Source organism: Sinohyriopsis cumingii, chromosome 1 (genome assembly GCF_028554795.1).
Source record: "Sinohyriopsis cumingii isolate HCF-2022 chromosome 1, ASM2855479v2, whole genome shotgun sequence".
NCBI classification, from domain to species: domain Eukaryota; kingdom Metazoa; phylum Mollusca; class Bivalvia; order Unionida; family Unionidae; genus Sinohyriopsis; species Sinohyriopsis cumingii.
In genome coordinates, this window is record NC_142961.1 from 31,182,293 (window position 1) to 31,207,751 (window position 25,459).

The following is a 25,459-nucleotide window of genomic DNA, read 5'->3' on the forward strand; positions in this document are numbered from 1 at the left end:
TGTATTGGACTGGCCATTTAATTGTATGGGGCTAAATTATTATTTCCAGCTGGTAATTTGTTTTATTTCATTCATCGCAAGTTTCTCTAAATCGAAGGAATTAGCATAGTGTTCTTTTTTTATACCACTAATCAGAATAAGACAACAGGTTTCAAGCATTTATCCCCCCCCTTAGAAACTAAAATAGTCTCTCGCTAATAAAGACTGGCTTCAGCGGATGTTCAGCAGAAATCAAGGCAGTGACCATTGTAAAAACTGTTATAAAATGTTAGCACCAGAACAAGATGTCAATTAAAGCGTGGGAAAGGTGCGTTTGTATCACATGAATGATTTGGCACATTATACATAATACATGTAGCTCAGATTATGGTCCAGTGAATAACAACAGAAGTTTTACTGATTGAAATTTGAATAGTCAATGAATGATGATAGTCCACAGAGAGACCGAAATGTCCTGTGTGATTTATAATCAGATACCATTTCAAGAATCAAGTAATCTTAATTTGTATTTAAAAATTAAAGAAAAACGTCTTGTCCATTCTGTACATTCAGAGAAGGTTGATCGACTTATTTTGCAGCATGTTTACACTTTTACTTTAGTCAAAGAAATCGAAATGAATTTACACACCCTCCTAACGAGAGGCATACTGTATTGATCTTCATTTGAACAGTAAGTTTATCCTTCTGTTTATGAAAAATAATCCTCTAAGGTTTAGACAATTCAATTCCAATTGACAGCCACTTTTGTTTAAAAAAATTTTTTTTTAGCAAATTCTAATTTGACAAATCATGTAATGACCCAGTCATGAAGCTAATATACATGTTCAGTTTTAACAACATGTGTATTGCAAGGGACTGGCCATTTAATTTTTGGGGCTAGATTGATCTTTCCATTCAGGATATCTTTTTCTTATTACATTCATCACAAGATAAATTTATTTCAAATAAGAAAAAGAATGGCATGGTTCCTTTTTCAAAGAACAATCTCAAGTTTAAATCACACCTCAATAATCCTGTGATTGGATATCAGAAGAAATAGTATAAATAGTATATTACTGAGAACTCATCAAGGCCCCTGCTACCACTACCACCCCGCAAAACATAAAATGTACACACATGCAAATGTACAGTCACTTAGACGTTTGCTTTCGTGCCCATTCAAGGAAAGATGGGGCTCTTTTTGAAAATTTTGACCCACCCTCAACACTTGACCTGATCTGGCTGTGCTAATTCATGGTCTTTTACTTGTGTAAGGCCGTGTTAGAGAAAAGTAAATTTGACACCTGTCATTGTATTGATCGATCAATCGATCAAGAGAGATGAGGAATCAATCCCATGTCTTCCACTTAATCCATGTTAGCTGCAAAGCAGTAGACCAAATACAGAAATAGGCTAAATACTATTGAAAGAAATTGGTTTGCAGGATTTATTAATTTTTTTTGTCTCAATAGCCAAACGCTTAAATAGACACAAACAGGAAACCATATTGAAATAATTAAACGTCTTAGATCTGTTAGGATTGGGTTATTGATGCATCATTTTCATCTGACTAATTAGTTTTTTCTATCATGATAAAAATGTTTTTTTTTTTTTTTAAATCCTGAGAAGAGCGATCAAATAATAGGACACATGTGGATACAGCCACATAGAATGCCTTAAATTTGTTGAACATTTAAGATTTGACAATTATACGCATAATTATTCATTTCAGCTGTACGCTACAGTCACATTAATTAGAAACAATTACCAAACTTCCACTGTTAATGACGGAACCATAATTTGAGCTCAACTACAGTGTCTGATGGCTTCATGTTAGAAACTAACCTTTCCCAGGGATTGTCCTGGGCTTCGCCAATGTCGCAAATTGCGATTTTTTTTCCTTATTGGCGACAAAAATATCCCATCTGGCGATTTTTTTGGCGACATACTTTTTGGTTATTTAATTTGTACATACAATCATGGATTTGGACTGAATAAATTTAAAGCCAGAACGAAAGGAAGCCACAAACTTGACTAAACAATGCATTGGAATCAATCTGTTACACAAATGATCCTTTGTTCTTATTGACAACCCTATCTTTACAGTGCATTGTTACATCATAATCTGCTTATGCTGACATCTGGGCTGAGTACTGTATGCTGCGATACAGTCAATCAAGCTACCGCACTATACCTACAACTGACCGACTTCTGAAGACACGAATAGAACAGATACAATTAATTGTATGGCTAATCCTTCTGTTTTTTTTATACATATACCAATACAATAGTTTTGCTGAACCTTCATAGAAAACTGATAACCTTTGAAGTACCGACTACTATGTATAAATACAAAGCAAATGGAAAAAATCTCAATCACAATTACATCTGTCGCCAGTGCAGCATTATACTCATTGATCTTTTCCTTTTGCCATCAGTCCCGTGTTACGGCTGCAGAGACTTAAACTCCGCAACAAGAAATAGCAAAAAAAAACAGTTTTGCATAATTAATAATAATTATTTATTTCTCAAAATACAGGAGTGAAAGAATCCCTAAATTGGTTGTGAATTTACGCTTATATATACGGTCCAATATTGCCAGGTGTTGACTCGTGTAAGTTTCATTCGTGGGAATGGAGATCCTGTTTTTTTTTTCGAGAAAATTTATACAGCATTCAGTGATCATTCTTGGGATTTAGGAAGCAATTCGCTACAAGCTTTGTGAAGCTAGCCATAAAGGGGGGGGGGGGGCTGCTGAGAGGCTACTGGTGTCACATGTCAGCACTGAGGACTGTGAACGTGGATTCAGTAAGATGAACCTCATAAAAACTGACATCAGAAATAAGCTCTGCATCTCATCTCTCGAGAATTTAATGAGAATTAGCATGTATAAATGTGAAAAATTAGACTTTGAAACTGCATTCAACAAGTGGGCAGCCCTAAAATCGCGACGGATCTTCATGTAACACTTTGTAACATTTTGTTAATGCTTGTTGTAATTAAAGTATTAACTAATCCATCTTTTGTAATTTTCATTGCCTGTTACATTAATAGACTAAATTAACACTTGGAAAAATGTACACTACTTGTTTTGGCGACACTTTTTGAAAATTGGCGACAAAATATTGAGGTTGGCGATTTTTTTGGCGACAGCTTTTTAAAAGCCAGGACCATCCTGCTTTCCCCACACTGAAATTGACACCATCTTCTGATGCTAGTTTTATAACAGTGTTCAGAATGGTAGCTATATTTCTGTTGAACATCCATTTGACCAGCTAATTCTTTATTAGGGAGAGACCATTTAAATTTCCAATGGTTATATTATTTGAAACAGTTTTATCATGAGATGAATGATAGAATTTAAAAAAAAAATGCCGAAGTTGGATAGATCCATAAATTAAAAGACCAGTCCCATACAGTATAAATGCAGTTAGAATTGAACTAAAGTTTGTGGCTGTGTACATGTATATTCATCCTTGTTACTGAGTCAGTACTTTTCAAGGACTGAACATTAAACAAATGGTTTACATTTAAGTGTAAATTCAGTGTTCTTTTTTTGGGTGTGTGTGTTTTTAACAGAAGTGGCTGTTATAGGGACTTTAAATGTACATACGTCAGAGGATTGTTTTTCATGTTTAAATAGTGGCATAACTTTTCACTGTTCAAGAGAAGATAAACAATGTCTAATCAAGTTTGTGCATAAGTTAGCTAGGATTTCTTTGAATAAAGTAAATGCATTAACTTGTTACATAGGAGTTAATAAGCCTTTTGTAAATGAAAAAATAATACATTAGTATTAGTACAGTTCTCGAGGGAAATTGTGACTGTTAATATTATCTAAAATTGGGTTTGGCATCATATCTCATAATCTTCATTAGAACTAGGAAATGTGTATAATCTTTTGATGAAGATGTTGATATACTGGCTTCTCTCTCGATTGAGCATGCTTGCAGGAATCATACACAATTAACCACACCAATTGATAGAGACCACTTCCACTCTGCAGTGGTCATCCTTAACGATTCTCAATGAGAAAGCATGGTGTGCAGAGCAATTCTCCATTAGCCGTTGTGGCAACTCCATCAGGATGTGTGGAGAGATGGTGAAAGTTTTTCTTAATCCTCTGCACTCTCTCTCCACCACCACTGCATTGCATGGGGCTCTGATAATACATGTGAACTTTACTGTATTATCCTTAGTCCTATAATGTAAGACATCTCCCCTGATATTTATGTTCAGGTCGACATCTTAAATGGTTCTGTGTAGCGTGTTCAGCGGTTTTGTGCAAATTTAAAAAAGTATCATCCACCTATTTTAAGGGAACCTGTACCAATATTAGTTGGTGGTGATGGCATGATTTATTATTAGAGATATACATGCTGATATCAACATTGTAACTGACACACAGTAAATTAAAAGATGAAAATGTCAAATACAAGTTTATTTTGATGATCATTATTATCCAAATGAATATAAATCATAACTTATGTGGGTACTTGGATATATATGGAAAATATGTAAATACTTGTGTATTTTGGTGTTTATTTTAGTGTTCAAGTGTTATTTGGTGTTTTTAATAATATCTTTTTGCATACTGAAATTTTTAAAAATACAATCAAATATCATTCTGATATACTTTTCACCTTCACTGTACAATATGCCATTGTAAGAGCAGAGGCTGCTACTGTTGCATTGCTATTCTTATCAGGGATTTATATTCCCATCCAAGCTATCAGTTTTCTCCTCCAATTAGTACCAGAAGGTTCCAGAAAGAAAATCCCACTCAGACTCTTGCATACAGAATATCCTCATTTTCCATATCCTCTTTTTTGCTTGGATGATCATTACATAAAATATGTGTACTTCTCTCATCAAAATTTTGCTCTTTTTTGAGAGTCACTTTCTTCACTTCATTGTATCTCCTTGCCTTTTTCTGATGTTAGATAAGTATCATGTACCCATTCGTTAGTTCTGGATTTTGTTTGTTTTTTCTGTAAATATTTCTCTTGCAGAGTAATATGTCACAAGGTTTGGAAATGTGTTTGCAAAACAAGGCCCCATGGGACACTCACCCTATCTGTTTAGCTTACACAGGGTGTGCATGTACGGATTGTTGTCCAATTTGTTCTTGGTCCAACAAGTTATGGCACCTGGCTGAATGTCACATGTCTAAGGGGAGGAACATAGGCCCATCTTCCTCATGTTCATTGAGCAATCCCTTCTGCTCATGGAATGGGCAAGGTGTGGGTACATTCCACTTAAAAGGATGGCTATCAGCTTCATTTCCAGAAATATCCTCCACCATTATGGACCCCCATCTTTTTGCACCAGTCCAAACTGGCTCATTAAAGGTGGAAAGGTTCAGACCCTTCTGCAGAAGGGTGCAGTCAAGAGGATGGAAAATAACGTCTTTATTTCTGGATCTTTCTGGTGTCAAAACGAGGCAGAAAATGTTAGCTCATAATTAACCTCTCTGTTATAAACATTTCTTTGGGAAGAATGCATCAAAATGTTCGGGAAGACCAGAATGTCAGGTGACTCAGCAGTCTCCATTGATCTTCTGGATGTGCATCTTCACACCCCAGTCTTCCCTACATACAGAAAATATCTCTGGTTTTTCTTGACCAAGATATATTTCAGTTTTAAGCTTATTTGTCCAGCCTTGTCTCATTGACCCATCTCTGTATTATACTGAACCTTGAAAAGTTAGATCTGACCCCTTCTCAGGATTTCATATACTTGGGGATAAATTTCCTCACAGGTCCCAGGAGAGTTAACATTCCACCAGACAGGATTCACAGAATCCTGTATTTCATATTGACTCTTACACTAAAAACCTCTTAAGCTCACCATTACCTGTTACTTCTGGGGACTCCAAACTTGGCAGTAGATTTGATCCCACTTAGGCAGACTGTACTTGCACTCTTTACAGTTCCTGCTTCTAATAACTGGAGACCACACAAAAATCATCTTTCAGTTTGGAAACAACACTACCACTACCCCAATACAATTATCACCACTGTCTGAGTTGGTGGCTAAATAGGAAATGGCTTATGGCTGGAACAGGATACGGTCGACAGGGTGGAAAATGACAAGTCTCAGGGTTTCTATTCCCAGATCTTTCTGGTGTCAAAAAAGGCTCAAAATTTACTTTTCAGCCATAAACAGATTATTTGGGAAGAATGCTTCAACATGGAGACTTCTGCCTTGGTCACCATAATGCCAAGTGACTGGTCAGTCTCAATCAATCTTCAGGATGGATGCACATCTTCACGTCTAATCTTGCTTACACACAGACATTACTGTTGTTTTCTTTGACCAAGAGTTATTTCAGTTTTGAACTCTTTCATCGGGCCTGCCCTCCAACCTTTGAGTTTTCTTGCTGGGGGGTGATGCAGATATTGGGACTACATGAGGTATTTAGGAATTCCCAACCTTCAGTATTTGGATAATTGGTTGGTGCACATTGTTCTTAGAGATTCTCTTCTGAAGGACCTGTTCCTGTGTTGGTCCAAACTGACCCATATTGGTTTTATTCCAAATCTGGAAAAGTCCAATCTTACCCTTTTTCAGATTTTATATAAATGGCGATAGATATCCTCACTGGCCTCAAGAGAATTTGTGTTCCCTGAGACAGGATTGACAAAATTCTGTCTCATGTTGTCTCTTATGGCAAAGACCTTGTCAGCACACCATTACCTATCCTGGGACCCAGAACTTGGCAGCAGACTTGATTCCCCTTGGAAGACATTACTTACACCCACACCAGTTCCTGCTTCTTGCAAACTGGAGGCCACACAAGTATTATCAGGCAGCACAGAACCTCATTGGAACTGATTTTCACCACCACCTGAGATGGTGACTAAATAGGGACTGGCTCATGAAGAGCCAGAGGGTATAGTTCTTGGAGGGATCATGGTTTCAGGAAGAATCAACACTTCACATTAACAGCTTGGAAATCCAAACAATCTTTCTAGCTCTACTGGAGGTGCATAAACCGCATGATGATTGCTTCAGACAACACATCATTAGTTGCATATCTCATGATGTCAAGGCAGTAGACATATGCCTTGTTTTTGTATGGAAGTCTAGAACCTCCTCCAATGAGTTGACTTTGGAGGAGATGACAGTTTGGGTCTGCCATATTCTGAGCAGGAGGAATATCCTGGCAGACTGCCTAGAGCAGTAATGCAGTCCTAATAGAATGTTTTATGCGTCCATCAATTGCAAAACCACTTTTCTGACTGGAAAGGGAGGGGCCAGGTGAACTTGTTCATGGTAAGACTGAAAATCAAGCCCCTGTTTTGTGTCTCCCAAGTTCAAGGTCAAAGAGCATAGGCAGTGGACATTTTAGCCTGAGGTGTTATCACCTATTTGTGTATGCCAAACCATTATTCAGAATGATTCTGCAAGTGTTCCACCAAGTCAGGATCTCCACTGCTCAGCAGCTCACCTGAGCCTGATCTGAAATTAGAGGGGCCCCAGTGTCAGGTTTCTGGATATTTTGTAGCACTAAATATAAGGATAAATACAACGTTTTGAGCATGTGTGACATAATGAATGAATTAGTTCACATGCAAATTTAGCATGAATTATTAGTGTATTGCATTTGTTACCCAGTACATACTCAAAAAGTAAATTAAATCCTTAAGTGAACATATGGAACAGTCACTGAGAATCAACTGTAGGGCCCTCCTCTTTACCATACTTTGAGAAAAAGCTAGACAAATGTTGAAAACCAGTTATTTATGATTAAAATATGACTTTTGGTAATCTAAAAAATTATGATGATAATAGAAAGTTTATCTGAATATAGAAGTATAAACCAGCTTCCAGTAACAACTTAACATGTATATCTTTGTAGTGTATATTGACTTCTGAATGTGAGCTTGTACTGCTATGACAGACAGTACATCTGGATTATGACTGCTTTTGCATACTTATTAATTACTTGAATACTTAATACTTTTGGAAAACTATAAACAAAATGACTTGCACTTCATCAGATCTCCTCATGTCTGGCATTTACATGATCAGCAGTTCTTACTAGTACCATATGATATGCTATAGTTTGTGGCCTTAGCCTTTCAATAAGGTATAACACTAATGACATCTCTATTGATGAAATCTCATTTCAGAAAAAGAAGAAAAAGATAAAAAAGGTGTTGATTCCAGATAAAATCAGGATAAATAAAACAGAGACTTCAACCACTCATGAAAGAGATGAGAGCAGTATCCAGAAAAAGAAAGAAAGAAAAAAGAACACAAAAAAGAAATATAAGGAAGAGAAAAGTAGTAACATTTTCAATGGTCAAAATGTTGAAGTAATTAAGGTGTCTGAAAATGAGCTGTCCCAGAATGAAGAGCAGGCAGCAAAAATGAAAGGAACAGAGGCTGCATCAAAATCAAATGAGAAGCGGAAAAGGAAAGCTGCAACTTTGGGAGGTACTTGTATAACATTTCAGTATCCATTATTATTATTATAATCTGAAGGTGTTTCATACACCATTCATAAAAGGATCCATGGTGGTGAGACTTTTGGAATACATGTGTATATAGTTTTAAAATGCAGTTTTGATCTCAATAGTAAAGTTTTATCATCTAAAAACAATATCTATCCGGTTTGACATAATGTTCTGGGCACTTAGAACATTCCAATTTGTGGTAAATATTTAAGAACTAATTACCGGGTAAATTGTTTCTGTTTATTGACTTGTTAAATGATTTTTCTTGGCCTACCTTGGTGGAAGATCCATATAATCAGAACTTAAAATACATTTTTTTCAGTGCTAGCAACATTTCATTGTACTATTTTCCAATAGCAAATATCAGGCTATTTTCAGTGACCACTGGCTTTTTTCTTCACTATGAAATATCACTTGAAAGAAACTCAATCATTTTTCTTTAGCTAGCAATTTTCTGGCATGTGAGAATTGTAACTGGCAATTTAAATTTTACTGGCATGATAATTGTAAGTAGCAATTTACCCCCATATAAGAATTGTAGATAGCAATTTACTGGCATATGAGAATTGTAACTAGCATTTGACTGGCATATGGGAATTGTAGCTAGCAGTTTCCTGGCATATGAGAATTGAATTGTAATTAACAATTTACTGGCATATGAGAATTGTAGCTAGCAATTTACTGGCATATGAGAATTGTAACTAGCATTTGACTGGCATATGGGAATTGTAACTGGCAATTTGCTGGCATATAATAATTGTAGCTAGCAGTTTCCTGGCATATGAGAATTGAATTGTAATTAACAATTTACTGGCATATAAGAATTGTTGCTAGCAATTTACTGGCATATGGGAATTGTAACTGGCAATTTGCTGGCATATAATAATTGTAGCTAGCAGTTTCCTGGCATATGAGAATTGAATTGTAATTAACAATTTACTGGCATATGAGAATTGTAGCTAGCAATTTACTGACATGGGAATTGTAACTGGCAATTTACTGGCATATGAGAATTGTTGCTAGCAGTTTACTGGTATATGAGAATTTAATTGTAAGTAGCAATTTACTTGCATATGAGAATTGTAGCTAGCAATTTACTGGCATATGAGAATTGTAGCTAGAAATTTACTGGCATATGAGAATTGTAGCTAGCGGTTTCCTGGCATATGAGAATTGTAGCTAGCAACTTACTGGCATATGAGAATTGTAACTAGCAATTGACTGGCATATGGGAATTGTAACTGGCAATTTGCTGGCATATAATAATTGTAGCTAGCAGTTTCCTGGCATATGAGAATTGAATTGTAATTAACAGTTTACTGGCATATGAGAATTGTTGCTAGCAATTTACTGGCATATAAGAATTGTAGCTAGCAATTTACTGGCATATAAGAATTGTAGCTAGCAATTTACTGGCATATGAGAATTGTAGCTAGCAGTTTCCTGGCATATGAGAATTGAATTGTAATTAACAATTTACTGGCATATGAGAATTGTTGCTAGCAATTTACTGGCATATGAAAATTGTAACTAGCATTTGACTGGCATATGGGAATTATAGCGGGCAATTTACAGGCAAATGAGAATTATAGCAACTGGTTATTGTAATTATTACATGTAACATAAAGATTGAAATTGTTACACTTAGATTACTATATTTGTCCATTTTAATGGATTATGCTTATAGCTCTCATGGGGTGGGCAGCTGTGCATTTGCCTGAAATGCTTCAAAAAGGTGGATTGGGATGCTTGTTAAGGCAGGTGCACTCATTAGGGTAAATAAGTTCAGACTTCACATTTAAAATGCTGGACACATATAATGACTGATTCCAGTCTGTCTGTCCAGTTATCTGTTTATCCCTTTCTTTCCAACATGTAACAAGCAAAACTTCATTCATATTTTTGATATTTCAATATTTTGATGCCACCTCCACCTAGACATAGACTGACCCTGAACCACCCTCCCACATGTCATAAGAGGTGATAAATGGAGGCATGAGTCCTGCTGTCTCAGATTTTAGTGTATTCTGCATGAGTAAAATTGCAACTGTAGATATTTGAACCCTACTACCATGGTGGTATCCTTAGGCAAGGCACTTAACTCCAGACATATTGGCACCAAATAACCTACTTGTGTTGCTGTGGTATAAAACAACAAAACCAAGCCAAACCTTTAAATATAAATAGAGGATCTTACATGACTGCTGATTTCAACTAAAATTTGTGAAGCAAGACTATTAATTTCTGTCTTTGGTAAGCTGTGGTGATCCTTGGCAAAAAAAACTTGAAATTATTTCACAAGTTTCATAAATTTTATTTCAGTTAAGTATTAATGTAAGATTCTGTTTTTGCCAAAGAAGAAAATGTGTGGTTCTGTTAACCCCAACCTACTCTATTTTAATGACCCTAACTCTATAGGCCAAAGAAGAAAATATGTATGGTTCTGGTAACCCCAACCTACCTTATTTTATTGCCCCAACCCTTAACTTTTTATCACATACAAAAGAAAATAAAACAGTATGAACCATGTTCCAGTTTTCATATCCAAATTGGTAACCTTAGGTTGGAACTGTGATATGAATTCAAATGACCTGGATTTTAAAAAAAACTATTTAAAAAAAAAACAATTTGTACCAACCTTTACCCTAGTTTCAGCTCTAGTGGTCATAGATCATAAGAGCTTATGGAATGGCCTGTCTGTTCGGTCAAATTTGATATGGCAACTCCTCCTGACTACTTGGAGGAAAGCATTATTGGTATTTCATGTCTATCAGAGATCTTGCTAGGATTTTAAAACTAGGAGTCCTGGACTCCCATTTTGCTAAAAATAGGAGTCCCACCAGCAAAAGTTGCAGTCCCGTCCCAAAAAACTATGCAAATTAGAACTATTGGTTGCCACTGAGTTTAATTTCTACATTCTTTATAACACCGACATAGCTCTTGTTTGTCCATCAGAGTGAGAATAAATTTTGTCAGTCCAAAGAATGTCTTATTCCAAGCACTAAGCTAGGCAGCGCACACTTTCTTACACTTAGCTACTGTCCCATCTGAACTGTAAGTTCTAGCAACTTGAGTACTCTTCTGAATCTCATTACAGTCTTTGTCAGTTTGCCATTTAACCCCAAAATACTTATCCAAATTTGCGAATGGCATTTTTTCTATGTCTCAGCATGTCTTGATCCCAAGGTCATGTGCACTACTTACTCCGCAATGCTTAGAAATTAACACAATAATAAAATATAAATTTGTTTATTTGATGTACTCTTATAATTGACCACATGTACATCTCTGGGTCTTTCTGCCTCTGAATTCAGTCACAGTAAATATCAATACTTTGTCCCACCCAGCCGCCAGTCAAAGCCTTTGAACCTGCTGCCCAGCTATTGCATCATGTTCTTTTGACGTACCCTTATAATGGCAACATGTACGTCAATGGGTCTTTCAGCCACTAAATTCTGTCATTGTAAATGTCAGCACAGCTAATTAATTAACACATTTTCCCACTAAGCAGGTGGCTGAAGCAGGATGGGCAAGTCTTTGAATTTTGCCGCCCACCTATTACTTGCGTACGGAAGACTCCCACCTAAGTGATATTCAAGATAATACATTGGCATCCAAATACGTGTGGTTAAGTGTTTCCGAGACCTCTGTCTATATACTGTGAAGGTGTACATGCCTCACATCAGTTTCAAGAGCAACACAAGCCTAAATGACCTAATTCACAAATATATCCATATCTTTAATTATTAAACAATAATAGCTTTAAAAAAGTCATGTCATGACCCTAAGTTAAGAAATTTTACAGTGGCCAATTTACGAAACTGTCCAGTTTTTGTCTGTAATCCATCTACATGTATTTACTTGCTATTACTTTTTTAAAATATTTGAAGTGTTCCACAAGGTTTTCTACCATTATTGAGCATGAAGTAGAATGTTGTTCTTTTTCATTCAGTTTGTTCTGAGTTGGCCATACCACAAAAAAAGATAAAACTGACAACACAAGATGCTACAGAAGACTTTATTCAAGGTAAGAATTGTGACATGCAGTTGATATCTACATGCCACCTTATTTTGATAAATTAGAGGCATTTTCAAAAGATCTAACAGCTCACATGAAATTTTGCGTTATCTACAGCAGCAGGTGTTGATTACTGTTTTTAATATGATGGAAGAGAAATTCATACCAACCCAGTTGTAGACATTTTACCACTGATTATATTATGTATTACAAACTATTGTTGCATTAATGATATAATATATAAGTATGTGTGTGTGTGTGTGTGATTTGGGTGTTTTTAACGTTGCTTTAACAATTTTTCAGTCATATCACTACGATGTCTGCAGTGTGACAGTTTATAGTGATGTTTTGCACTGGGGCATCATGCCACAGACATGTAGCATGATGTCCCACCCAGTCACATTATCCTGACACCAGGCCGACCAGTCCTAACACTAACCTCTTAATGCTGAGTGCCAAGCGAGGCAGCTGTTAGTACCATTTTTGTAAGTCTTTGGTATGACTCAACCGGGGATTGAAACTACAACCTCCCACATCCGAGGCAGATGCTCTAACCACTAGGCCACAGTAGCGGTCAATATATGTGTTTTTTGTTCTTGGAAATATTAGCGATGTACCTATTCGATTTCTTTATATTCATAAATTTGTAAATAAATTTATGTTAGTAAGTTTATCTTGTACCAGTGATCAGTTTTATGCAGAGTTGGTGTTCCATTCTTAAAACATTGCACCAATAATAACAAATTCTGGCTGTCATATATAAAATCTTTTATTTGATCCAAGTATGTTTACAAATATGATTTTTTTGTGCATTATATATAGAAGTTTGAAGTGTTTTCAGTTTTAGATACCTAAAATTATTGCATGGAGAGACTGTTACTGTTTTGATCATCCCTGTTACTGGTGAAAAACAAGATAGATAACATTCAAGATATATTGGTTGCAAATATCATTTTGTACTGCAAGTATTATTTTCCTTTTCAAGTAAACTGTCACTTATTATCTCATGTATAATTGGTGAAAAATAGGTTTAATCTTTTTGGTGGCATTGGAAGTCCATCAAGAAATAAGTATCACCTTTGTCCAAGTGGTAGCAATATAAATGCATCAAGCTTTCTCACATACCCACTTTGAACGAGCCCAATATTTGAATCTATATGGACAGAGTTAAGACTACAGTGGTCAATAAAGGTGATTACTTTAGACCACTCGGCCACCTGGTGCCCCTGGACTAGTCAGTCAAAGAATACTACATGCAACTGTTTCTATGCAGCCGCCAGTGGGATGGAAAGGTTTTGCCTGAATAAGAGAGGTGGTTGTTGGCAAGAGGTGAAATATGTAGATGAAATGAAGAGAAAAGAACATCAAACCCTGGCCATTTATTATAGGTTTTGTTTAAGGGAAGTGTATGTTAGGGGAGGCTGCACTGTATATACATGTACTATTTTCTGTACTTTTAAGGAATGGAGTCCTGGAATGGCTTATTTGTGCCCCATGAGGTTCTTAGAGCACTTAAGGACCTGAGATTTACTGAGCCAACCCCTATTCAGGCCCAGGTCTTGCCTCATGCCATCAGGGACAGACTGGACATCATTGGAGCTGCAGAAACCGTAAGTCAAGGATTTGGGAATTTTACTTTTCCTCTTCTAATTCTCACCATTTTTTATCTGATAGCAAGACTTTTTAAAGCAAAATATCTTATTTTATTTACAGTGCTGTCTCTTTGTAAGACAGTTCATGAAAGTCGTATGAGTGGTCTGCATTATTGGTGATGGAGCCAGATATTGATAGTGGTTCCATTAATATTCTATCATACAATGAGGAAGTCTAATACTGAGCAGGGATGGTCCTGGCTTTTAAAAAGTTGTCACCAAAGAATTCTCCAACCTCAATATTTTGTCACCAATTTTCAAAAAGTGTTGCCAGAACAAGTAGTGATTATTTTTCCAAGTCTATTAATGAAGTAAGTAATGTTGTTGTGGGGTTTAACACCATTTTTCAGCACACGATAGGCTATGCATGGCGGCCAGTGTTAATGGTGGAGGAAGAACCCGGGAAAACACCGGAAAGAACCACCGACCCACGAGAAGCTACTGGCAAGCTTTCTCACATACCCACATTGGCTGAATCCTCGAGCCAAACCCACACAGACAGAGGTGAGATGGCAATGATCCATAACGGAGAGCGCTTTAGACCACTCGGCCACTGAAGGCCCCAAATAAGTAATGAAAATTGAAAAAGGTGGGATAGTTATTACTTTATTGACAACAAGCAATACAGCCGTGATATTACAAAATAAATCATTACATGACTGTTTTGCACTACTTCCATGGTCTTTACATCTGGCATCACCATTAGGGCATAGGTATGACTGTTGTCACCTGAAATAAAGTCATTGTCAGATCTAAAATATCTACTTTCCTGACATCTACAATCTCTCTCTCTCTCTCTCTCTCTCTCATTTTTTTTAATAGAAACATCAGGTATTAAGCAAATCTATATTATTTGTATTAATTTCCAAACAATAGTTTTGTAAGGAACTTTCGTTAATCACATTTTAATTCTAAAACATAAGATAACTGACATATAATGCGACCATCAATTTCATGCATTCAGGAATTAAATCCCCCCTTTTATGATTAGCTTCACAAAGTACGTCTCTGTCAACCAGGAGTTCAGAAATTTATTTTTGCCATGATTTACATGCTTTGCTTGTAGTGAATTGCTTCCTAAATCCCAAGAAAGATCACTGAATGCTGTAGATATTTTTCTTGACAAGCAAACTAGGATCTCCATTCCCATCAATGAAACTTACTTGAGTCAACACCTTGCATTAATGTAACATATTTATAAGCATTAATTACCATCATTAAATTAAAAGAAGGAATGAAGAAACATATCACAGAGCATATGTGCCCCCCCCCCCAACTCATTCGGAATAAATATGTTATTTAGTAAGCAGTGTTATATGCATATATGAGTTAACAATAAGGAAATAAGGGGGATATAAAATGTGTGAAATAGTTATCACATGTATGGTAGCTTGAGACGACATTTGAACTGTTAACATAAATTCACACCCATTTTAGGCATAGTTAGTTATAACAAAAAAAGGCATTGTTTATTTGTCAATCAATTGCTAGTGCTTTCACTCACTGTAGAACAGGTGGTTTCTTTGAAGTACAGTGTGACCTCACTATAATACAGTAGTTAGGAGCCATAGAACCTGACCGTGTTATAGACCGAACCGTGTTATAAGCAACCAGATCAGTTAGCTGAAGAAAATGATGCATGTACCCCAGAATATTGCAAGGGGGTCAGGTAATAAATGTGGGCAGTAAAACACGTGCTTCATTGGCACATTTACCATCTTAAATTGATGCATATTAAATGAGAAATACACCTGTAGTGAAAACAGAGAAGGCATATATAATAGTTTACTTTATTTAGAGAACCATGAATTGGTACATATATGTGAATACTGTTTATATATACGTCTAATGTATAGCACAAATAGAGTATCAACACCATGTACTCACCAGTGAATCTCATCATATACAATGAATCCACAATACAAGTGATTCCATCGAAGATATGCACACGCAAGTGATTCCATCGAAGATATGCACACACACAGAGATTTAAAATATTCAGTAATTTTGTCACAGGTCATATTGGTCTGAATTCAGTGGAAAAACACAACACAATCACATAATGAATGACGAAGGACATTTACTTTTCAGTACGTCCCAAGTCAGTAAAAGTTGGTTTGCATTTTAAGCTGCTGTTCGTAGCGTTCGTTGTTGTTGTTGTTGTGGGGGTTTAATGCCATTTTTCAGCACATGATAGGCTATGCATGGCAGCCAGTATTAATGGTGGAGGAAGAACCCGGGAAAACACCGGAAAGAACCACCGACCCACGAGAAGCTACTGGCAAGCTTTCTCACATACCAAAATTGGCTTAATCCTAGACTCGAACCGCTGCAGACAGAGATGAGATGGCAGTGATCCGTAACGAAGAGCGCTTTAGACCACTCGGCCACTCGGGACCCCTGGTAGCGTTCGTAAGCATAAACTTTTTCCCTGCAAAAAGGAAACTTTCACGGCACAGCTAACATGTTCCAGTCACACTGGAAAATGAAAAAATTTGTCAGATTCCATTACTTTTATTTAAATTTGGTACTGACTTCCTTTGAAGAAAAGTTCTTTGTTTTTATTGAAGGTTGTAGTTGGCTTTCTTTGAAGGGTGCATGCATTATTGAAGTCACTGCTAAAGCCAGCTTTGGAGAACCAAACAAATGCCCATTTCTTATTGTGGCGGCAACATCAAATAATTGTATTGCAACACTGAGACTGATTTTTTTCCATTTGCTGAGAACATTTTTATCACAATGCGTGCTTCAAAGGTAATCTGTTTCCTTTGAAATTTCAGCAAACTATTTTATCTGGATACATTTTTAAAAAGGATTTGGCCATTGTTTGTTACTTTTCCTCCCTGTCTATTGAATAAATCAATAATTAAGATGTGGTTTCGTTGTTTTTGTTTGTTTTTTTTACATTTGTGATAGCAGCGTGATATTGCCTTCCATGTACGCATCAGAAATTTAACAAAGGGTCAACGGATGATAGATGCACATGTGTTCTGGTCTGAGGATGGATTATTACAGAAAATGTGAGTGTTCTGAAGGAATTAATTCTGAGTGAAAAGAAGAGAAATTTTACTTACCATCCACATACAAATGTCAGTCTTTGTAAATATATTAATTATAGTGAGCAGCCAAAAATCCGATGAAAGATAGATTGTGAGATAATGCCTTGTCCAGTTGATCTCCATTACCAGAAATGTCAATAAAAAAGCGGATATCTCACAACATACAGTACTCATGCTAGATGTCAAGATAAGTGGATTATGATATAACAATGCACTGTTTAGATGGTTTGTCAATATGGACAAAGAATTTGTTTATATAACAATAGATAAGTTTCAGTGCATTTTATATGCAGTTTGAGGTTTCCTTTCATGGGGCCTCTGAATTTCTCCACTCCAAACCAATGGTTGTATACAAGTTTAAACAGCCAACAATGTCGCCAATAATTTTTTTCGCCAGATGGTATATTTTGCCACCAATAAGGGGAAAAATTCCAAGTTTGTGACATTGGCAAAGCCCTACGTGATCCCAGAATAAATTTTGTATACATTATATTTTGTTTTTATACTTTTGAAAAGAAAAAACTACTTTTTTGTGTATCAGAAAAATGCATATAAAATTTAACTAGCCACACTACGATCATCTTGTAATATTCATACATAATCTCTGCCACAAAATGATAATAAACTTTTTATGTTTATCTCATATTTTTAAGAAAGTTTTTTTTTTTCGTTTATGAGAAAAATACATGTATGAGAAATTTCTGGAGCCACACCACGACCTTGTTATATCCGAATTTGTGTTATAACAGAGTGTGCTGGGGGGGGGGGCACACTGTATGTCAAAGAGGCTTGAGTCTAACCTTTAGCTATTGTGCAGTTTAGGCACAGCTGACTAGAATATGAAATGGGGGACATGTTGGGGGGGGATAACGCACTCCACAGGGAGAAACAGCAAGAATTTCACATGTACTTGACCAAAAAAATCGGTGAATATTTAGTGAAACAGATTTTAAATATGCCGCAAAAAAAAACTTCCCGATGTTAGGTCCCAATCTGCGTGTTTTCTGTTTCAATCTCCCAATTTGGTTTTTGAAAAGATTTTTTTGCATGACACGTTGGAATAACTGTATGGTATTAACTAAATTTATTCATTGACTATTTATTGAATTCTTTGAAAAGATTTTTGTACATTTGAAACTTCAACACAGAAGGGGCATTTTATGTTGGAGCATATTCAGATTTCTTGGAACTATTGGAATTGAAAGGACTTTTATGAAATAGGAATTAATTCACCATGCCATAAGCTAATTTAATTCTTTCACTCCTGTAATTTGAGAAATGAATTATTTTCAATTATGCAAAACTTGTTTGTTTTGCTATTTTTTTTGTATAGTTTAAGTCCCTGGAGTCATAACACGGGATTGATGGTAAAAGTAAAAGATCAATGGGCAAAATTAACCTGCCTGGATTCATGTTTGATGAAACACACCTTCTTCAAAATATCACACCAGCTATAAATGAATGGATGACTTGTGCCTTGATACATATATCACAGAACATCTGCTTTAACTTTGTATCATATCGCAGCCACGAACGCCCAAGTTTCCAGCTGTCAAGAAATTTTCTGGAACTTTTGAGCCGTTCATCATGTTGTAGTGTTGCACTTGAAGCATTACTACCATCACTGCATGTAGATGATGTTGGACTGTCAGGTATAACGTCAGGTTCAGTGACTGTCTTGTCTGATGAATTTGTACTAAATCCAAATACTGTTTTTTTTGTTAACTGACTCTTAGGATGAGACAATGAACATGCAACTGTAAACTTTCATTTACCCATGATTAAGTTGCATTGTTGACAGTATATAATTCTGATTGTGATTTTTTCCATTTGCTATGTATTTATACTCAGCAATTGTGTCTTCAAAAATGATCAGTTTTCTCAGAATTTTCAGCAAAACTATTTTATTGGTACATTGAAAAAAAAACCAAGGATTAGCTATTGTTCAATTAATTGTAGCTGTTTCTGTTCGCATCTTCAGAGGTCGGTCGATTGTAGGTATAGTCCGGTAGCATGACTGAGTGTATCACAGCATACACTACTCGGGCCAGATGTCAACATAGCAGATTATTATGTAACAATACACTGTAAAGATGGGTTTCTCAATATGAACAAAGAATTTGTTAATGTAACAGACAGATTCCAGTGCATTGTGTATCCAAGTGTGTGGCTTCTTTTCGTGGTCCCTTTGAATCTCTCCACTCCAAATCCATGACTGTATGTACAAATTAAACAGCCTAAAAGGTCGCCAGATGGTATATTTTGTCACCAATAAGGTAAAAAAATTCACAATTTGCGACAATGGCAAAGCCCAGGACAATCCCTGTTGAAGGTTTTGTACCACTAATTTATGTCCTACAAGTGATCCCATTATGAGTGAGGAGGTCTGGTACTGAGGGATGTTCCAGTAATGCTGTGTCATACAAGTCACATTCATTATGTGAGGAGTCCAATACTGAGGGTTGTTCCGGTTAATGCTGTCATAAAATGAGGAAGTCTAACACTGGGTTTGTTTAAGCAATGCTGTGAAATAAAATGTAGGAGTCCAGCACTGAGAGTTGTTTGCTTTATCATAAAATGTAGGAGTCCAGCACTGAGAGTTGTATGCTCTTTCATAAAATGAGGGAGTCCAGCACTGAGACTTGTATGCTTTATCATAAAATGAGGGAGTCCAGCACTGAGAGTTGTATGCTTTATCATAAAATGAGAAAGTCCAGCACTGAGAGTTGTATGCTCTTTCATAAAATGAGGGAGTCCAGCACTGAGAGTTGTATGCTTTATCATAAAATGAGAAAGTCCAGCACTGAGAGTTGTATGCTTTATCATAAAATGAGGGAGTCCAGCACTGAGAGTTATATGCTTTATCATAAAATGTAGGAATCCAGCACTGAGAGTTGTATGCTTTATCATAAAATGAGAGAGTCCAGCACTGAGACTTGTATGCTTTATCATAAAATGAGGGAGTCCAGCACTGAGAGTTGTATGCTTTATCATAAAATGAGGGAGTCCAGCACTGAGAGTTGTATGCTTTATCATAAAATGTTGGAGTCCAGCACTGAGAGTTGTATGCTTTATCATAAAATGAGGGAGTCCAGCACTGAGAGTTATATGCTTTATCATAAAATGTAGGAATCCAGCACTGAGAGTTGTATGCTTTATCATAAAATGAGAGAGTCCAGCACTGAGACTTGTATGCTTTATCATAAAATGAGGGAGTCCAGCACTGAGACTTGTATGCTTTATCATAAAATGAGGGAGTCCAGCACTGAGACTTGTATGCTTTATCATAAAATGAGGGAGTCCAGCACTGAGAGTTGTATGCTTTATCATAAAATGTAGGAGTCCAGCACTGAGAGTTGTATGCTTTATCATAAAATGAGAGAGTCCAGCACTGAGAGTTGTATGCTTTATCATAAAATGTAGGAGTCCAGCACTGAGAGTTGTATGCTTTATCATAAAATGAGAGATTCCAGCACTGAGAGTTGTATGCTTTATCATAAAATGAGAGATTCCAGCACTGAGAGTTGTATGCTTTATCATAAAATGTAGGAGTCCAGCACTGAGAGTTGTATGCTTTATCATAAAATGTAGGAGTCCAGCACTTGAGAGTTGTATGCTTTATCATAAAATGAGGGAGTCCAATAATGGGGTTGTTTCAGTAACGTCATGTCATCAAATGGTTACGGGACTACTTGGCCCATAGCAGAGTCATCCCATTAATGAACACAGCCCATAATGAACTCGGCCTACCCAAATTGGCCCATAACATACTCAGTCTACATAACAAACTCAGCCCAATATGCACTCTACCCATTATACGTTTGGTCAGCATTTCACTCCACGATTTATATAATAATAATGTGGATTTCATTTTAAAAAAATTCAATGGCCATTTCATTTTTTATGTTGTTTGTAAGATGCTGTCACTGGTAATTTATTCTGCAACAAATATAGTGGGAAAAATCATAATGCCAGATTAATTAAATTATATACTGCATATCAACATTTTGAAACTGTCCTCGTCCTGGCGCTGTAAATTGTTAATTGAGTTTTATGATAGCACATATCTGGTCTATTCTACTATTTTAAATGTAAACGTGTTGAAATGTGTGATTCTGATTACATTTGCACTTCCCATCTATATACTGTAAATTTTGTATCAACAGTAAATATTTTCCATTATTCTAAGCTTGAAACGTCTTTGTCCTTGTAAAGCTGTTATGTTAATCGACTTAATTATTAGATATTATATTTTTATAAAAAAGATAAGTACACAGGCAAAGCAGACATGTCATCTTCTTGTGTATTTATTCTTCTAGTATACATTTTGTATCTTTGCCGTGTCAAATTCCTTCTCACGATTGGTTTTCACATGACCTCACAAAATGTGAGCACTTCCATATCTGTCATATTGATTCCCTAGCCACATAAACCAACACCTAACAACATTATTCTTCCACATAATTATTAAGGCATGTCTCATTTTTGTCTTGGGGACACCATCCAGAATATTCCTTTTTATATTTCTATATTGTATGTTTGTCAAAAATGACTGTATTTCTATTTCATAGAAATTTGCATGATTGTGGTTCGTCCTCACTATTCTGTCATTTTATGTAAGTCAGGGAACCTCCAGGTTTATTTTGTCTTTTGTGCTATAAGGGCACTTAATTTCAAGTATATATTATGTATCATTTCTGACATTGTTTTATGATTACTACAAGATTAAGGGTAAGAAGGCCAACTTTTTTGTGTCCCAACTCCTTAATGAACCGAGTATGTTATGGGGAAATGTTTTAATTAAAGTTGTAGGGACCAACTCCGTTATAGGCCGACTTTGTTATGGGCCAAGATCTCCTACATTGCCATTGAAATAGTCCAATACTGAATTTTGTGCCAATAATGTTTTGTCATAAAAGTTTATCAAGATAAAAAAAATAGGTTTTTATACAATATGTGTTATGTATATTTTATTTAATTTATATTTGATTTAATTTACATATCTGTTTCTAAGTTTTAATTTCTTTAATTTTAATTTCATTACATGTCAGTGTAAAATAATCTTGTTTACTTGATTTTGCATTTTTTCAGAATATTCAGTTTGACCTGACTCTTCATAAACACCTAATAATGGAAATACTGTTTATATTTTTGACAGTTCCCAGCCTTGATTGTCACTGAGACAAGTAAACAACTTTCTATTTTTATTTTATTCTTGGAGTAAAGTGATTGGTTTTTATCAAGGTCATACTGGGAGTATGTGACTTTAGATTGTAAACAGCCTCTATTTGGCAATTCTGGGTTTTCCAAAATTGTACAGTAGTTAGATTTAATAGTGATGTTTAGAGAGATATTTTTGTGTTTGGGCTTTTACCTTTACACTGGAAAGTGTTTGTGACCAGTTTGGAGTTAGATTTTAATTTTTATTCAAATTATTTGTATTCTAAAAGATTAATTCTTTTTCGTGGAAATATTTGAGTTCTCATACAAAATTCTTGGACAAAAACATTGTTATAAATTTTATTGGAATTCAAACACTGGAACATTATTTTCTGTAGTTCACAAAGAACTGTAAACACATCAGCGCTATACTGACTACAGTATATATGTCACTGCCTTCTATTTTGGATTTTTCGTCAGGACTCGAACTTGAATTCATTAGAACATTTCATTACTAAGACTTTTAAAATTTAATTCGTGTATTATTCTTGGATTATTCCTGGATTTTACTTTTTAAAACCATAAGTTCTAATTTTTTCATTTTTACATTATTTTTCCAGGGAATAAATTTTTTTTAACTTTTTCAAAGCTTGTTGTTTTCACTCTTTCTTTGTTACTGTTTATTAGAGCCTAAACATGTAACATAAGATATGAAATCCCATTATAATTGGTTATAGTTAGCCAAGCACTAAAATTAAGTGACAACAATTCAATTTACATATATGATGCACATGTTCATATTGTTGATATAAAGTGTAGTAAGTACTTTTATAACACTTTTCAGGGTAGTGGAAAGACGTTGGCATTTGGAATACCTCTTATACATTCCATACTTCAGTACAAAACCAGGAAAGACAGAGATTCTCTAGATAAAGCTTTGGATGAAGATGGTATGTGTCTTGCCTGCAAAACATATGCAAGACATAAGTTTCACTTTTTCATTGTCATCAGTATTGTTGTAGAGTTTTTCATTTAGTTCCATTTCTTACATTTTCTTATCAATGCATTGCAGTTAGACTTGCTCTAGTACTATAGTTTTTATAGATTTCTGTCGATCATGGTACATATTATGGTCATCATCGGAAGACAAATGTATTGAAAAATGACTTTGCTTCTGAGATGTTTGTTAGAGTTATCACTTTTTTTAATACCTGGAACATACAGTAGAGCATAACTGCTTCTTGTGAACACAGCTAGTCTCAGTTTTCAGTGATTGGCCTGGAACTGTACAGTTATGGTTATTATTTGAAGATGCACATGTTAAAAAAATCATTGTTCTTGCAATATTTGCAAGAGTTATTGCCCTTTTTATGTGTAGCTGAATACAGTCAGGTAAATGCAGCTTGTCTTGCAGGTTTTTTTTATTGATCCCTATGAAACTTGGTAGATGTTATATTATATAAAAATTTTTGGAAGAGTTATTGCCCAATATTTTATAGAATTTTGTTCATGTTATTATTCTTAGTTTTCATTGGATTGCTGTAAAATTTAGTACATGTCATAGTCATCGTCGAAAGATGTGTGTTGTACTCACTATGTCCAGAAGAGTCATACACTTTTTGATTATGCATATCAGTCTCCTTGATTCAGCTGCATCATGGAACTAGGAGATGACAGAGAATTGAGGCTACATTTATATGAGCAAAATTTCTTAATCACTCCTGTAGTTTAGTCTTAAAAGAATTATATTCCCATAAATCAGTTTTATTGTATAAATGAGATGCAACTGATATTTTTCATTGCTATTTGTAGTATTGTATTTGTAATGGACCCTTTTTCACATCCATCAATACTAGTGTCATCTGCTGTTTGCTGAATGTGGCTGTAAATGAACAGATATTGTCAGACATGCATGCAGTTGAATGTTAAAACTCAGCACATAATTATCAGCTAACAGTATTTACTTTGTCTTCAGATAGGAAGTCCAATGCCAAATAATTACTATAAATAACTTTTTTGTTGATGTCATTATAATGGAATATATTTGTCATCTTTTGTTTTGTTTTTTATTTTTTTATTTAGAGCTTCAAAACTCAGATGAAGCTGTCAATGAAGATGATGAAGAATTTGATGTTAGTGATAAGGACCAAGGAGAAGAAAGAAAGGAGGAGATAGTGGATGATGATGATGATGAAGAATTAGACACTGATGAGAGAGATGATGTAACTAATGAAATGCCTGATGATGAAGAAAGTGAATCAGATGAGGTAAATATTCTACAGGTGATAGAAGACACTGAACAAATTAGCAAATGGACATACTTATAATTTTACTAAATATGTAAATTATTAATGAAATAATCTCAGCTACTGCTGTTGTGAAACTATCCATGACCAGTTATCTAAACTTTCTCTAATAGAAAAGTCCTTTGTATCAGGACCCAGAATCAACAGCTTACATGTTTCTAATTTAAGTTTAGACTTGATACATTTTAATGGTCAAATTCAGATTAGGCTTATATTTTATTTATTGAATGAATCGGGATTCTAGACTTAGGTCTGTTGATCAGATTCACCCCCTTCATTGATTATTCTCTGAACTAATTTTTGGCCATTCAACACAAGGTAATGTGGGTGTAAAGTTTCAGAAGTAAAAAGACACAGAATGATAACACTAGTTACATTGCGATAAAATGTTTTTCAAACCAAACTTATTTTGCAACAACTTGGAGCACGCATGAAAGTTACAATAAAGTCAAACAATTACTTCTTGCGGGGATTTTTGTGGGTATGTTTTTTACATGGCTGGCTTATCAAATTTTCTATCAGTCTTCAAATTACATAATGCTAAAAATGTACTTACATACAAAAATTAATAGGGAACAACATAAGAACACCATGTGTTGTGGGCTACATATATGGACTAAAACTCGTAGCCATAGTGCATATTGTTGATTTTTTATTTTTTAAACTAATTTGACAAACAATATCTACTCAGTCTTCGTGAAAAGTAGAAGAATATGGAAAAGTTGAAATTCTCTGAGAAACTGATACTGTGCAGCATTGGTACAGTCTATCTTGTATGAAGTAATTTTGACAAAGACACTTGTTCAGAATTTTTTATTTA

The 25,459-nt window shown here is 35.3% G+C and overlaps 1 protein-coding gene across 2 annotated transcripts in view; it reads left to right on the plus strand.

Annotated features, from left to right (window-relative positions):
• LOC149806640 (ATP-dependent RNA helicase DDX24-like) overlaps positions 1–25,459 on the plus strand; it is a 74,090-nt gene that overhangs the window by 3,739 nt on the left and 44,892 nt on the right. The window contains exons 2-6 of one of the 2 annotated variants that reach the window (XM_089956001.1): positions 8,118–8,424; positions 12,397–12,471; positions 13,924–14,072; positions 23,178–23,283; positions 24,416–24,615. In XM_089956001.1, coding sequence (XP_089812127.1) covers positions 8,118–8,424; positions 12,397–12,471; positions 13,924–14,072; positions 23,178–23,283; positions 24,416–24,615 — 837 coding nt within the window. The remainder of the gene's footprint in view (positions 1–8,117; positions 8,425–12,396; positions 12,472–13,923; positions 14,073–23,177; positions 23,284–24,415; positions 24,616–25,459) is intronic. The other variant, XM_089956010.1, reaches the window with a different exon arrangement.